The 16,723-nt window shown below is 44.1% G+C and overlaps 1 protein-coding gene across 9 annotated transcripts in view; it reads right to left on the reverse strand.

The window, feature by feature from the left end:
* The window catches only part of NCOR1 (nuclear receptor corepressor 1), a 244,548-nt gene that overhangs the window by 124,774 nt on the left and 103,051 nt on the right, over nt 1-16,723 (reverse strand). For all 9 annotated transcript variants that reach the window (XM_059668513.1, XM_059668520.1, XM_059668516.1 and 6 more), the window contains exon 6: nt 1,226-1,339. In XM_059668513.1, coding sequence (XP_059524496.1) covers nt 1,226-1,339 — 114 coding nt within the window. The remainder of the gene's footprint in view (nt 1-1,225; nt 1,340-16,723) is intronic.

Here is a 16,723-nt window from a genome sequence, read left to right on the forward strand (position 1 = left end):
TGTCCCTCTAGGTATGCCACAAGGCAGTCCCACTGCCCCTCACTTGATAAATCCTCATGTACGTAGTTCTGTTCATTCAATAAAATGGACTAATTTTGAACTCAGCCAAGAAAATAATATTAATTGTCCATATTACCTGCCGTGACACTTCCAATTACTTTAAGTATTACATATCTGTCGACTTCAGTTATCCATATAGACACATACTAGTACATATGAATCCAAGATCATTCCTACAAATTTTTATTTAATGACTAATTCACAGCTGCTTTTCTTAAGGCCAATTTCCTTTAGGATCTGGACTATTATAAAGTTATTGGCTGCCTATAAGATGTACTGCTCTACTCACTATAAAGAAGCAAATTAAAACAACAATCCCAACTTCTACCTTATGACCAACATTAGCTAACAAGCCTATTCTCTCCCGCAGTACTTAAAGTATATTATTCATTTTTGAACTGAGGCCTCTGGAAGCCCACTGTCACATGTTATTCATTTCTGGACTGAGGACTTCTGGAAGCTCACCGTCAAACAGCTCTGTTGGAAAGTTTTGTTGATATTAAGATGAAATCAGTTTCCTTTTAACTGCTCATTCCTGGGCTGGATTCTGGCCAAAAACTAACTGTGACATCACAAAATAATTCACAGAATTGAGGCCTGGTTTTCCTAAATTCATATCTTTTTATTAGTATAAAAATTATTTTAATAAACATAAAAAAGCAAAGTCTACCTAAAGGCAATGACCTCACACTTTATAACTAAGATTCAAACCATAGCCCAGCTATTAATTGTGAAGGTGATAATGTAAGTAATTTCCATATCCAATGACCTATCTCTACTGGAATGGTATCAGAATCTGGCATTAAATGTCCCTTATAAAGTGAAAAACTATAGAATGACTGCTTTTGTATTATTTGGTACAAAACAAAACTTGTTTGCCAGTATTTATATAATAGGAAAGAGACTCAGCTAATAAAATTATACCCTCATTAAATAATATTTATATAACATGTAAATAAAATACTAAATAATTTAAGATACAGCTGTCAACTTTTCTTCATAAGGTAAAAGCACCAAGCTTCAGTCAATCAAAGTTTAAGAACATTAAAAATTATAACAGAAACCAGGTTTTAATACATTAACATCACTACAGAACTCACTGATAACTAAGAAAAGGCACAAATGGTTTCAAAGGTTTGTGCCACTAAAAATGGCATGAGCTTACCCGATTCTCATCATAAATAATTTGAACAATACTGCGGTGTTTCTGTTCCACAGGAGGAGGGGACACAGGCTTCTCAGGCTCAGGAGGTTTAGCTGCTTCTTCTTCTAGCTGTTGCTAAGAGATCCAGAAAGGAAGAGTCAGGCATCTGCTGCATGTCACCCCCACCAATAATTAATCACCAGAGATAACACATGCTACTGAGTAATGTTGTGCTGATTCTATAGGGAAATCATGTAATCTACTAAAGCTCTAACAAATTCTATTAGATTTATTTTTATTAATAAACAAACATAAATCATCATTAGATGAATCATTTAATATTTTAATTCTTATAAATAAAACAAAATAATAAGAGAAACAAAACATATAAAGATCCCCATAGCCCAAACACCGTGGCTCAGTGATTGAGTTGTTGACCTATAAACCAGGGGGTCAAGGTTGGATTCCTGGTCAGGGCACATGCCTGGGTTCCAGGCTCGATCCCCACAGGGGGGAGTGCAAGAGGCAGCCAATCAAAGATTCTCTTTCAACACTGATGTTTCTCTCTCTCTCCCTCTCCCTTCCTCTCTGAAATCAATAAAAATACATTTAAAAAATTAGAACTAAAAAATAAAAAAAATAAAAGTAAAAAAGATACCCCATAAACTTCTATCACAATGATCTTTTGTGGCACTGGGAAACACTTTTATATGTTATAGATATACGGTTTATGTTAATGTCTGGTGGGGATAGAGCATGGGAGAACTGCGTTAAAGAATTAATCCTTAACTTAGTAATACTACCATACCCCATCCCTACCCCACAACAAACTTTATGTTTCATAGTCAAGAGGCACTGGCAAAACCACAACAATATGGACTGCTAGTGTGCAATTACTAAGCAGAAAGCTATCTGTATTACTCTGTCTGGGTTTGAGCTTTAGGGTCACCTTCTATAAGTGGTGTGATCCTAGGATCCTTTCTAAATCCTTCCTTCAATCTTCAGCAAGAATATAAACTACTCATATATGAAGTAGGGATATTAATCCTACTTATCACATAGCTTTTTGAGAGGACTAAATGACTCAAAAACATCTGAAAACTAAAAATGTTCTTTTAATACAATGTTATTACCTATAATTATTACTGAAGTAAGCAGAGGCTTGGTCTGCTGGGTTCACTGCTTTTTCCCCCCCAACACCTAAACCAGTAATACCTAGTAAATGCTCAACAAATAGCCACATCAATATAAGTTCGCTGCCTAACATGAAAAAAGACATTCATTAGGTAAAAATGTTAAGTCTACTAAAAGCCCAGAAGAACTCATCCGTGCTAGAACTCAGACCACACCCAAATGAAAGGATAAACATCCTCCAAGTGAGAAGTTTGGACCATTTCCACTTTAAAGTTAAAAGTACTCTTGCAGTCTGATATCTATATAAGCAAAAGACAGATCTTTGGAGTTGTGAAATCACCTTAATGAGAATAAGTTCTTTAACCATGCCCTTTCTTTCCTTTACCAAGAGGGCATTCTTTTAGGATCCCTGTTAAGTGGATTTAGAGAAAGGAACAAACAAGCTTCAGAAAATCGTATTTTGTTTTTAGTACCCAAGTAGCCCTAGGACAAAATCATTTTAACAGAAAGGTTAGAAACAGATAAACAAAAACAAAACATACAAATTTTCCTCACCTATTTGCCCTTTCACATTAACTTCATAATTTTGCAAAAATTTAAAACCAAGTTTGGTTGGAATTTTTATTGAAAAGGTATAAACATATGAATATGACCACACATTATTAACATTGTTTCTATTCACCTATGGTATATTTCTTTATTTACAAGTTATCTTTGATATATCTCAACATAATTATAGCTATATATATTTCATTATTTTTAATTATTATAAGTTGTTAAATGTTATTGAGCATTTATATGTGCCACATATCATTCAATATATTCATCATCTCAACTCATAAACAAATCACATGATTTAATTGGTATTAGTAGTATTGTCTGGCTGGTGTAGGTCAGTGGTTGAGTGTCGACCTATGAAGCAGGAGATCACAGTTTGATTCTGGGTCAGGGCACATGACCAGGTTTTGGGCTTGATTCCCAGTGGGGGGCATAGAGGAGGTAGCCAATCAATGATTCTCTCTCATCATTGATGTTTCTCTCTCTCTCTCTCTCTCTCTCTCTCTCCCTCTCTCCCTCTCTCCCTCTCCCTCTCCCTCTTTCCTCTTCTCTGAAATCAATAAAAAAAAAGTAGTAGTATTACCACTTTACAAGTGAAAAAACAAAAGACAAGACCAACTCAGCAGAACCAGACCCATAAAACTTAAAATAGTTGTTATATTATCTACACTAATAAAAGAGAAACATGGCAATTGGCGTATGACCGCTACCCTTTTCATTGGCTAATCAGCGAGATATGCAAATTAACTGTCAGCCAAGATGGCGGCCGGCAGCCAGGCAGCTTGAAACTAACATGAGGCTTGCTTGCCTCAGTGACAGAGGATTGTTGGAGAAAACCAACATTCCCCGCCTGCCGCTGCAGGCCTCTGAGAGGGCAGTTTAAGAAACATTGTAACAAATACCGCCGGACTTCAGCCAGCAGATTCACAACATTGTAAGCAAAGGCCAAAAGCCGCGGAGGCCTAAGAGCTGGAGCCAAGCCTCAAGGTAAAGCTGGCCCAGAATAAAAAAGAAAAAAAGAAAAAAAGGAGCAGTTGGGAGCTTCAGTCACTCCCAGCCTGAAAACAGCCCTCAGGCCCTCACCCAGACTGGCAGGCACCCCAGTGGGGACCCCCACCCTGATCCAGGACACCCTTCAGGGCAAACCAGCCGGCCCCACCCATGCACCAGGCCTCTACCCTATATAGTAAAAGGGTAATATGCCTCCCGGCACCGGGATCAGCGTGACAGGGGGCAGCGCCCAAACCCCCTGATCACCCTGCGGCTCTGTGTGTGACAGGAGGCGGGGCCCCAACCCCCTGAGCAAGCCCTGCTCCGTGCCTGATAGGGGGGAGCTCCCCAACAGCCCCCCCCACAGGCCCTGCTCTGTGTGTGATGGGGTAGAGCCATAACCTCCCCATCGGCCCTGCCCTGAGTGTGAGAGTGGCGGCACCCCAACCCCCTGATCAGCCCTGCTCTGTGGATGATAGAGGGTGGTGCCCCAACCCCCTGATGGGCCCTGCTCTGTGTGTGATGGGGGCAGCGCCCCAACCCCCCGATTGGCCCTAGCCTGAGCGTGACAGGGGGTGGCATCACAACCTCCCAATCTGTCCTGCTCTGTGCATGACGGGGCGGCACCCCAACTCCCCAATCGGCCCTGCTCTGAGCCCGACCAGGGGCTGTACTTAGGGATTGGGCCTGCCCTCTGCCACCCGGGAGCAGGCCTAAGGCAGCAGGTCGTTATCTCCTGAGGGGTCCCAGACTGTGAGAGGGCACAGGCCGGGCTGAGGGACCACCCCTCCCCCCCGAGTGCACAAATTTTTGTGCACCGGGCCTCTAGTTTTATTATAAATTTAATCTGATTCAATAAATAAAGGAGGGCTCAACATATTTTCAAAAATCAAGAAAAAAAATTTAAATATATTTTTATTGATTTCAGAAAGGAAGGGAGAGAGAGAGAAACATCAATGATGAGAGAGAATCATTGATTGTCTGCCTCCTGCACACCCCCTAGTGGGGATCGAGCCCACAACCTGGGCAAGTGCCCTTGATTGGAATTGAACCCGGGACCCTTCAGTCTGCAGGCCGATGCTCTATCCACTGAGCCAAACCAGCTAGGGAAAGGAAATATTTTTTAATAATCAAGCAGATTTTAAAATGAGCCAAATAAAAATTCTAGCAATAAAAACGTAATTATTGAAACTGAAAGTATATTTGATAAATGAAATATAACTGGAGAGAGTAATGTATCCTGAAACAGAGAAATTTTAAAACTTTTCACAATGAAGCCCAAAGAAGTAACAAAATGGGAAAGAAAAGCAATTAAGACACATGGAAGACAAGAGTGCTATTATATCTAACAGGAATTTCAGAAGATGACAAAGAAACTGCAGGAAAGTTTGGTAAAAAAAACATAATGGTTTAGAACTGATAAAAAACTCATAGAGGAAGTCCAATGAATCCCAAGCTGGATTTAAAAAAATAATAATCCACTCCTAAATACATGCTCGTAAAAACACCACCACCCAAAGAAAAAGATATTGAAAGGAGTCAGAGAAAAAATTCAGACTATCTACAAAAGAATACAAATTAGGGTAAAGGCTGGTGTTTTAACAATGGAAGCCAGAAGACAGTGTACCGAGAGAAAATAACCACATACCAAATAAAGAAATCTTTCAATAAACAGGCATAAATAAAAGATGACATTTAAGTCATAAAAAAAACCCCACAAATACTGAATTTACTAACAAATCCTCACTAATGGAAATTCTGATGGTCTTCAAGCACAAGTTTGTATCCCAAATTGAAGATTTGCACTGCATGAAGGAATAATGAACGAATGAGATGACAAATGCGTGGATGAACCTAACTTAACATCTAATCCAGGGGTCCTCAAACTATGGCCCATGGGCCACATGTAAATACAAATATTGTATTTGTCCCCATTTTGTTTTTTTATTTCAAAATAAGATATGTGCAGTGTGCATAGGAATTTGTTCATAGTTTTTTTTAAACTATAGTCCGGCCCTCCAACGGTCTGAGGGACAGTGAACTGGCCCTCTGTTTAAAAAGTTTGAGGACCCCTGATCTAATCTAATAAAAGAGAAACATGCAAATTGATGGCACCTCTGCTACGCCCCAAGCCACGCCCACCAGCCAATCAGAGCGACTATATGCAAATTAACCCAACCAAGATGGCGACCAGCAGCCACGGAGCTGGAGCAAGCAGGAGGCTTGGTTGCCCCAACGATGGAGCAGGGCTTCCCACCTGCCCTGGCTGGCTGTGGCCTCCGCTCAAGGCAACAAAGTTTCAATTATAGAAGATAAATAAATCCCAGATACCTGCTTCCAGCCAGCCTCCACTGGGAGCTTGGGTGGCTGGGGGCTGTGGCCAGCCTGCAAACAGCCATCAGCCCCTCACCCAGGCTGGCCAGGCACCCCAGCGGGGATCCCCACCCTGAAGGGGCTGTGGCCAGCCTGCAAACAGCCTTCAGCCCCTCAGCCAGGCTGGCCAGGCACCCCAGCGGGAACCCCACCCTGATCCGGGACACCCTTCAAGGCAAACCAGCCGGCCCCCACCCATGCACCAGGCCTCTATCCTATATAATAAAAGGGTAACATAATAAAAGAGTAATATGCAAATTGACCCTAACAGCAGAACGACTGGGAATGACTGGTAACGACTGGGAATGACTGGTCACTATGACACACACTGACCACCAGGGGGCAGATGCTCAATGCAGAAGCTGCCCCCTGGTGGTCAGCAGGGGGATCTCTGCTCAGCCACAAGCCAGGCTGACGGCTGCCAGTACAGCGATGGTGGTGGGATCCTCTCCCGCCTCCTCAGCAGCGCTAAGGATGTCCGACTGCATCTTAGGCCTGCTCCCCGCTGGCAAGTGGACATTACCCGAGGGCTCCCGGGCTGCCAGAGGGATGTCTGCCAGCTTAGGCCCAATCCCCCGGGGAGCGGGCCTAAGCCAGCAGGTAGTCATCCCCTGAGGGGTCCCAAACCCTCCTCCCCCCGAGTGCACAAATTTTTGTGCACTGGGCCTCTAGTCTACACTAATAAAAGAGAAACATGCAAATTGACCATCCCTCTGCTATGTCCACCAGCCAATCAGAGCGATATGCAAATTAACCCAACAAAGATGGCGGTTAATTTGCATACACAAGCACGGAGCAAAGATTGAAAACAGCGTAGAAGGAAGCCAAGCACTGCAGAAGGGAGCAAGGCAGCAGAGACGGGAGGAAGCTGAGGCAGCAGAGACAGGAGGGTGCAAGGCAGCGGAGACGGGAGGAGCAAGGCAGGGGAGACGGGAGGGAGTGAAGCGGCGGACATGGGAGGAAGTGAGGCAGCGGAGATGGGAGGGAGCAAAGCAGCGGAGAAGGGAGGAAGCCGAGGCAGCGGAGACGGGAGGGAGCGAGGCGGTGGAGACGGGAGGGAGCGAGGCTCCAGGCTCAGGAAGCCCTATTCTTGCAGGAATAGCCCGAGGAAGCTCTATTCTTGCAGGACTCTTCCTGCAACGGGCCTCTAGTGATTATATAAAACTAGAGGCCCAGAGTATGAAATTGTGCACAGGTAGGATCCCTAGGTTTAGCCTGCAATCAGGCCCATCTTCCACATGCTCACCAGTACCCGGTCCTGCCCCGCCACCCCCACCAGCCAGCCGGTTCCTCTCGCCGCCCCAGGTCCCGCTCTACTGCTGCCACCAACCACCCGGTTCTCCTCGCTGCTCTGGGTCCCGCCCCACCGCCCCTGCCAACCACCCAGTTCCCCTTGCTGGCCTTCATCCCGCCCCACCACTGCCGCCAGCCACTCCGTTCCCCTTGCTGGCCCTCATCCCGCCCACCACTTCCGCCAGCCACCTGGTTCCCCTTGCCGGCCCCCCACCGCATAGCAACTGGTTGAGCGGGCATTCGGTCTTTATGCTTATGGTCGCTGGCCTTTTATTTATAGGATAATGTCTTAAGTGGTTTATAAAAAAGAACTAAAATATGTGATATCAAAAGCATAAACACTGGGAAGACAGAAAGAACTGAAGTTCTATACCTTCATACTACTCAAGAACATGGATAAGATAGTTATTAGTTTTGGGATTCGACTTAAACAGGCTGTTAAAATTTTCTGGGGATAAAAAATAAAAAATAAAAAAAAATTTCTGTGGAATAACTAACTATAAGCAAAGAAATACAATCTAACTAGTGGGACAGGAGAAAATGAAATAAGAGCAAAAAAATCAATCCAGAATAAGGATTAAAAAAAAAAAAATTACCAACATCAGCATAAAAATAAAATAGGACAAATAGCATACATAAAATAGTTTAAAAATCTTGAGATATTACTAATCATCATTATCAGTTTAAAAAAAAAAACTGAATTATGCTGTGGAAAGACAGGATGCCAGACTGTATACAAAATCTTTGTAAGAGATACACCTTAAATATAAGAGCACAGAAAGTAAAAGGAAGGGAAAAGATAGGCTAACACCCCCTAGCTGGTTTGGCTCAGTGGATAAAGAATTGGCCTGGGGACTGAAAGGTTCCAGGTTCGATTCCGGTCAAGGGGACATGCCCAGGTTGTAGGCTCAATTCCCAATAGGGGGCTTGTAGGAGGAAGCCCATCAACGATTCTCTCTCATCATTGATGTTTCTCTCTCTTTCTCCCTCTCTGAAATCAATAAAAAAATATTAAATTTTAAAAAAAGATAGGCTAACTAGCATTAACCAAAAGAGCTGATCTAATTATAATTACATCACTATCAGGCAAAAAAGACTTTATGGTACAAATCATTCAAAGAGATAGAATGTCATTACCTTACAATAAACAATTTCACTGACAGGAAAATAAAAATTATAAATATGTACAAACCTAAAATAAGAGCCTCAAAATATATAGAATAAAAATTGAGAATTGAAAGAAAATGTATGCAAATCATATATCTGTTAATGGGTTAATATCCAAAATATATAAAGAACTCACACAACTCAAAAGAAGAAAAAAATCCAATTAAAAAATTGGTAGACAATCTACATAGACATTTTTCCAAAGAGGACATACAGATGACCCACAGGTACATAAAAAGATGCTCAACAACATTAATTTAATCAAGAGGGAAATGAAAATCAAAACCACAAGGAGATATCAACGTACACCTGTTAAAGTAGTTATTATAAAAACATAAGAAAAAAATGTGGGTGAGGATGTGAAGAAAAGTGAATCCTTGTTGGGGGAATGTAAATTAGTACAATCACTATGAAAAACATCATGGAGGTTCCTCAAAAATTTCAAAATACAACTATCATATGATCAAGCAATTCCATTTCTGGGTATTTCTTAAAAGAAAACAAAAACACTAATTCAACAAGCTATACGCACCCCCATGGTAACTGTAGCATTATATACAATAGTCAAGATATGGAAACAATCTGTCCCTGACAGATAAATAAATAAAGGAAATGTGATATATATAAAGACTTATTATTCAGCCTTTAAGAAAAGAAGGATATCTTACTGTCTGTGACAACATAGATGGACCTTGTGGGCATTATGCTAAATGAAATAAGTGAGACAAAGAAAAATACCATATGATATCAGTTAGATATATGTGAAATCTTGAATACAAAGTCAACAATAAAACCCAGCACGCAGACATAGAGATCAGATTGGTGGTTGCCAAAGTTGGATGGGTAGGCAAATGGGTGAAAGAGTCAAAAGATACAAACTTGCAATTCTAAAATAAATAAATAATGGAGATGTAATGTGCAGCATGGAGACTACAGGTAATAATACTAAACTGCATATTTGAAAGTTGTTAAGAGAGTAGATCTTAAAAGTTCTCATCACCAGGGGGGGAAATCTGTAATTATGTACGGCGATGTATGTTAAAAAGACTTATTGTATTGTGGCAATCATTTTGCAACATAAACAAATACTGAATGATTATATTGTACACCTAAAACTAATGTTTTATGTCAATTATACCCCAATTTAAAAAAGAGACCTATTAGGAAAATGGATAAATCCAAAACCATAATGGCAACTGATAAGATGGAAATAAAAATGAGACAAGATATACATTCTTCTCAAGTATGTCCACAATATTTTTATGAAAACTGACCATCATACTAGGCTAAAATTCAAGAACATAAACATTTCTAACTTTACTGTGACCAGAGACTATGGTGTGTTACAGACTACAGTCTCAGGTCACAATAAAGTGAAAATCAAATAACTAAAAATAGCCAAGAAAAAATTAATTAATAGAGAGATCAAAAAAGAAATCATAATAGACAATAAAAAGTATTATATATTATACCTTGTGGAATGAAGTTAAAGTAGTGCAGAGAGAGAGAGAAGAAAAAGCTAAAAAAGTAATGTGTTAAGTTATAAAGAGCAGAAAACCAAAGGAAGAAAATAAGAAGCAGAAACTTATGGTATAGAAGATAAAATTATATTCCAAAATATAAGAGGAAAAATTATCTCCAGAAGAAACAGAACTGAATTTTTATTAAAAAGTTGAATAGCTAAGAGATAAAACCAAGATGGCAGCATAGGTTAATGCAGCACTAGGCATCTCCCACAACCGTATCAAAATTACAATTAAAATACAGAACCACCATCATTGAGAACCACCTGAAATCTGGCTGAATGGAACTTCTACAACAAGAAAAGTAAAGAAAAAGGCACACTGAGACTGATAGGAGGGATGGAGGCACTGAACGGGCTGCTGGTCTGACACCCATATGTGGCATGTTTTTAATTAGGAGTGAAATCTTGGCTATAGAGGCTTCCGTAAGGAGCAAGGGGTCCCAGTCCCACACCAGACCCGTCAGCCCAGGAGGGTTCCAGAGCTGGGAAGAAAAGTCCCTGAAACTTCAGGCAATAAAAACCAGCGGGGATTGTGGATGAGTGACATGGAGGCTGCTTGAGACCCAGACAGTTCCTCTTAAAAGGCTGGCACACAGACTTGCGTGGACTTGCTCCCTCTGAGCTCCAGCACTGGGGCAGTGGCTTGAGTACATCCAGTGACATAGAGGGAGGAACTAAATTGGCATCAGAGAAGAATTCAGGGCAGCTTTCTCCCAGACAAAAGTGCTGACGGGGTCACTGTTGCTATGCCGAGACCTCCCCCATCCCAGAGCTGACTGGAAGGAGCCATATCTGTGTCTCCATCAACCTGACTCACCCTGCTCACTCTGCCTTGGTGATTTCCTGAGACCCCCCCCACCCCACCCCACCCAATTTGTAGCCCCACCCAAGCAGTTTGCAGTGGCTTTCCCATATGAATGGCCTGTCCAGGCTCAGGCTTCAGACTTTACTAAAATCTCTCAAACAAGCAGCAGCTGGTGTCAGCATGCCACATAGCCCTCAATAAGAGGCCCCAAGCCTGGCACTAGCAGCAGCCAACTTACTTCACAGCTTGGCCTCTCCTGGGCACTTCCAACCCTAACACAAGAAGCAGCCATCTGCAGATTGTTCTATAGCTCCTGATGGGTAGGCAATGGCTAACTTTGCACCTCCCAGGAGGCACCAGAGTCAGTGCACCCAGTGGACAGCTTCAGACCACGCCAGATTACAACTCTACACATCCACAAGTGACACCCTGAAGGGGTAGACTCAGTGAGCACCAAAGCCCTACTAAAGAAAGTCCTGCCCCATAAGGCTATCTCCAGCACAGCAGCTCTTCTGCTGTAAGCATAGCTCAGTGGTTGGCAAACTCATTAGTCAACAGAGCCAAATATCAACAGTACAACGATTGAAATTTCTTTTGAGAGCCAAATTTTTTAAACTTAAACTATATAGGTAGGTACATTGTTATTAACTTAATTAGGGTACTCCTAAGGCTTAGGAAGAGCCACACTCAAGGGGCCAAAGTGCCGCCTGTGGCTCGCGAGCCACAGTTTGCCGACGACAGGCATAGCTGATCCTCACAGCAAATTGGCCTGGGGGTCAATTCCTCTCAGTGATGCCAACAACAATCAAGGCTCAACTACAATAAGACAGTGCACACAGCCCACACAGCCCACACAGGGCGCACCCAGAATACCCAGCTCAGGTGACTGGGGAGGCTGAGCCACTGGGCTCCACAGGACATCTACTATACAAGGCCACTCTACCAATTTGAGGAGGAGAAGGAAGATAAAAAATATGAACAATAAAATGGCAATAAATACATATCTATCAACAACTGAACATAAAAATCAAAATAAATGAACAAAGAATAGAACCACAGGCATGAGAAAATGGAAAAGACTGAGAAATCTCAGAGGGAGGAGATTATCCAAAGAACTTATATGCATATATGCATTACCTATGGACACAAACAACAGGGTGGTGAAAGCCTGGGATGGGGTGAGGCTGGGTGGAGTTGGGCAATGAGGGGAAAAGGGGGCATATCTATTAAAGATTTTTTTTAAAAAAATAAAAATACCCTATCCAGTTTGGCTCAGTGGATAGAGCATCAGCCTGTGGACCAAAGGGTCCCAGGTCAACCCCAGTCAAGGGAATGTACCCTAGTCATAGGCTCCTCCCCAGCCCAGGGCCCTGGTCAAGGCGCATGCAGGGGGCAATCAATGTGTTTCTCTCACATCGATGTTTCTCTCTGTCTTTCCCTCTCTCTTCCACTCTCTCTAAAAATCAATGGAAAAATATCCTCGGGTGAGGGTAATAAATAAATAAATGTATAGGTAAGAATATGGGAAAAGAAAAGTTGAATAGCTATTTTTAAAAATCTTCACACATGCACAAAGATATAACCAGACCAAGCTGATTTTATTAAGTGCTACCAAACACTCACAGAACAATCACAATCTTACTAAAATTATTTCAGAGGTTAAAAATGTGCTGACAATAGAGCTAGAAGGTATTATGCAAAGTGAAATAAGTCAGTCAGAGAAAGACAAAGAGCACATGATTTCACTTATATATAGAATCTAAAGAACAATATAAAGGAACAAACAAAACCAAAGAGAGTCTTAGATACAGAGAATAGACCAGGGGTTCTCAAACTTTTTAAACAGGGGGCTAGTTCATTGTCCCTAAGACCGTTGGAGGGCCAGACTATAGTTTAAAAAAAAACTATGAACAAATTCCTGTGCACACTGCACATATCTTATTTTGAAGTAAAGAAACAAAACAGGAACAAATACAATATTTGTATTTGCATGTGGCCCGCGGGCCGTAGTTTGAGGACCCCTGGAATACACTGATGTTTGTCAGAGGGGAGAGGGTGAAAAAGGTGAAGGGATTGATAAGTACAGATTGACAATTACAAAATAGTCATGGAGATGTAACGTACAACATAGGAAATACAGTCAGTAATCCTGTCTAATAAAGAGAGAATATGCAAATTGACCGTCACTCTGTCACAAAGATGGCAGTGCCCACAGCAGAGGCAGGGTTTCCATAACACAAGATGGCTGCACTCACAGCAGAGTCCAAGTTCCCGTAACAAGCCTTAACAAGCAATCAGCAGGGACCTGAGGCTGCGTGGCGCTGGGCCGGGGCAGGGGACCTGAGGCTGCACCCCCCACCCAGTGGGGCTTGACAGGGGACCTCAGGCCACACCACCCACCCAGCAGGTCTTGACGGGGGACCTCAGGCCACGCCCCCCGCCCAGTGGGGCTTGACAGGGGACCTCAGGCTGCGCCACCCACCCAGAAGGGCTTGATGGGAGACCGCAGACCACGCCCCCCCCCGGCCGATGAAGCTTAACGGGGGAACTCAGGCCGTGCCCCCCACCCGGTGGGGTAGGCCAGGGGACCTGAGGCTGCGCCCCCCCAACCAGCAGGGCTTGACGGGGGTGGGGCCAGCCAGGTCTGGGTCTCGCGTAATTTTGAGGCGCACACGGGTGGGCCGGGACTTGGCTCTGGGTCCTGGGGCGCGCCCCAGACTCTGACAGGAGGATTTTCATATACATTTTACTAATTTTCTTTCATCTCTGACAATTCTATTATAGAGAAAGGGCAAACAGCAATATTAAAATATTTCCTCTAATTAATTCCCTTTTAATGTGCATGAATTTCGTGCACCGGGCCACTAGTACTGGAATAAGTATATATGACACCAGTTGCATACTGGTAATAACAGGGAGAATACTTTATAAAGTATATGATTATCTAACCACTATGCTCCTGAAACTAATCTATAATAATAAAAGCATAATATACTAATTAGACCGGACAGCCGAATGACCATCCAGACGACCTTCCAGACAAAGCCGGGGCTGAGAGGGCCAAGGCAAGCCACCATAGCTGCGAGGGCCGAGCCTATTGTACAAATTTTGTGCATCGGACCTCTAGTACAAAATATTAAATGTGAACTGTAATTGAAAAAAAATAAAGAAAACGTAATGACAAAAATAAGAACCTTATAAGAGAGGTAGCCTGACAATCCCTCATGCAGTGGCAGCTGGTGGGGCGCAGTGGTGTGGTGATTGAGCTGTGAGCCTGGTGGGCATGGGCCGAGCCCCATCCTGGCCTCTGTGTGCCCCCCTGGCTCTGCACCCGATGCTGCACAGGTACTGATCCCACCCCGGCCAGGACAATGGTGAAGTATTTCCTGGGCCAGAGTGTGCTCCAGAGTTCCTGGGACCAAGTGTTTGCTGCCTTCTGGCAGCGGTATCCGAACCCTATAGCAAACATGTCTTGAAGGAAGACACAGTGCACCAGGAGGTGACCCCTGACTAGAAGCTCCTGTCCCAGAGACTACTAACCAAGCTGCAAGGTGAGGTTCCGTCCAAAAGCCTTGCTGAGACAGCCAAGGAAGCCAAGGAGGATCCAAAGGAGATAGCACTGGCCGTACTTAGAAGGCAAAGGACCTTGTCAGCAAGGAAGCCACCAAGAAGCAGCAGCAGCAGCAGCAGCAGCAGTTTGTGTAGCTAGCCTAGACCCTGGTGAAGCAGCACACCAGACCACTCAGGTGCACTTCCTCTGCCCTCTCCCCTTGTACTTTATTATTAAAAGTCAATTTCCAGCCTGACCAATTTTCTGCATAGTGAGTTGGAGGTGATATCTGTTTGGCATCTACAGTGCATTACACACATTACCCAAGTCTGGACCGAGCCTGCTTCTTCCCACATTGGCTAGCTGAGAAGAGATTTGCCCAGGATCACAGATAGTGTGTAGGCAAAGTGGTCATAAGCACTTGACTGTAAGTAAGCCCCATAAGAGCAGGGACCTTTGTTTTGTTCTCTGCTGTGTCCCAAGTACCTGGAACAATATCGATCACATATTAGACACTCAATAAATATTTACTGAATTCAATCAGCCCCTACCCCCAAAAAAAACTTCCAGGAAAGGAATATTACAGGCTGATTTTGCTCTCACATATCAGATACAAAAATTCTAAGATAAATACTGTGCAAGAAAATCCAGCAATCTACACTAAGAAAAGACAAAGATGTTAATTGACCGTACCTTCACTACGCCCATCAGCCAATTAGAAGAGTATGCAAATTAGCCCAACAAAGATGGCCGTTAAATTTGCATACTGCAGGCAGGGCAGCACAGAGCGATCCGCCCGCCCCACCGCCAGCTGCAGCATGTGCGCGGCCCAGCTGGCAGCAGGGCGGGGCAGGGCACGGCAGATCACCATCCGCCTGCCCCACCCCACCCTGCCGCCCGCCGGGCCTGCTGTCTGTGTGCATGGCCCGGCGGCCAGTGGGGCAGGGCGGATCACGATCCGGTGGCCAGCAGGGCGGGGCACACTGGATCTGACCCGCCCGTCCCGCCCCACGGCCCACCAGGCCTGCCGTGTGCAGCGGGCAACAGGGCAGGCCAGCGTGACAGAGGGCCTGCCATCTGCCACCTAGGGAGCAGGCCTAACCCAGCAGGTAGTTATCTCCCGAAGAGTCCCAGACTGTGAGAGGGCACAGGTCGGGCTGAGGGACATCCCCCGACAAAGTTTTGTGCACCTGGCCTCTAGTCTATATATAAAAGGCTAATATGCTAAGTGTCTGATCAGTCACTATCGATAATCGGAGGGGGAAGGGACTCCACAACTGCCCCAAAGAGGGAGGCCTAGGCCACTGACCAGCGGGCTGCAGCAGGTGGGCAGGGTCTCCCGCTGCAGGGCGCGATCCATCGCGGAGCCCTGGCCGAGGGGGCAGGGCCTACCTCTTTGGAGCAATCCATCAAGGAGCCCCGGCTGGGTGAGTGGGGCCTACCTCTTTGGGGCAATCGATTGCGGGGCTCTTGGACTGTGAGAGGGCACAGGCCAGGCTGAGGGAACTGCACCCCCCCTCGATTTTGTGCACTGGGCCTCTAGTTAATTATAATAGAGCTAAAACTATAGAACAGTGGGCGAAGAATGAAATTTTCAATTAATTATCCATACAGGAATAAAAATGAATGTTGACTCCTACCTTAAGGCAGTCACAAAAAATCAATTTCTGGTAGCTTAAGAATAATGTGAGGGGTGATGTCAGTAGCATGGTGGCATGAGAGGAGCCCTACAGCTGTTCCTTGTAACAAGTAGGATAGCTATAATTCAACAAAAGATTCCCTGCTCAACACATAAACATATCTGAAAGTTCCACACACTGACACATCTGAACGTGGGCACATCCAGATGAACATGGGAGACTGGACAAGGAAAGGACAAGTGTGCAGAGGAAATCCAGCCCTAGTGGTGGCCCAGGCCACCACTGTGATAGCAGTGATAGCAGTGAAAGGTCAGGGTACAACACCCACAGAGATAGCAATCAATTGGGCCTGGCACACACAGAGGCTGAGCCCAAGATAAGGGGCAGAGAAGAGGTTCATTCCACACACCACCATCACCAAAGAAATCTACAGATGTAGGAACCTTCCCATCCTCTATGGCCCACCCAGCACTAAAATTCTCAC

Source organism: Myotis daubentonii, chromosome 16, assembly GCF_963259705.1.
Source record: "Myotis daubentonii chromosome 16, mMyoDau2.1, whole genome shotgun sequence".
Lineage (NCBI taxonomy): Eukaryota > Metazoa > Chordata > Mammalia > Chiroptera > Vespertilionidae > Myotis > Myotis daubentonii.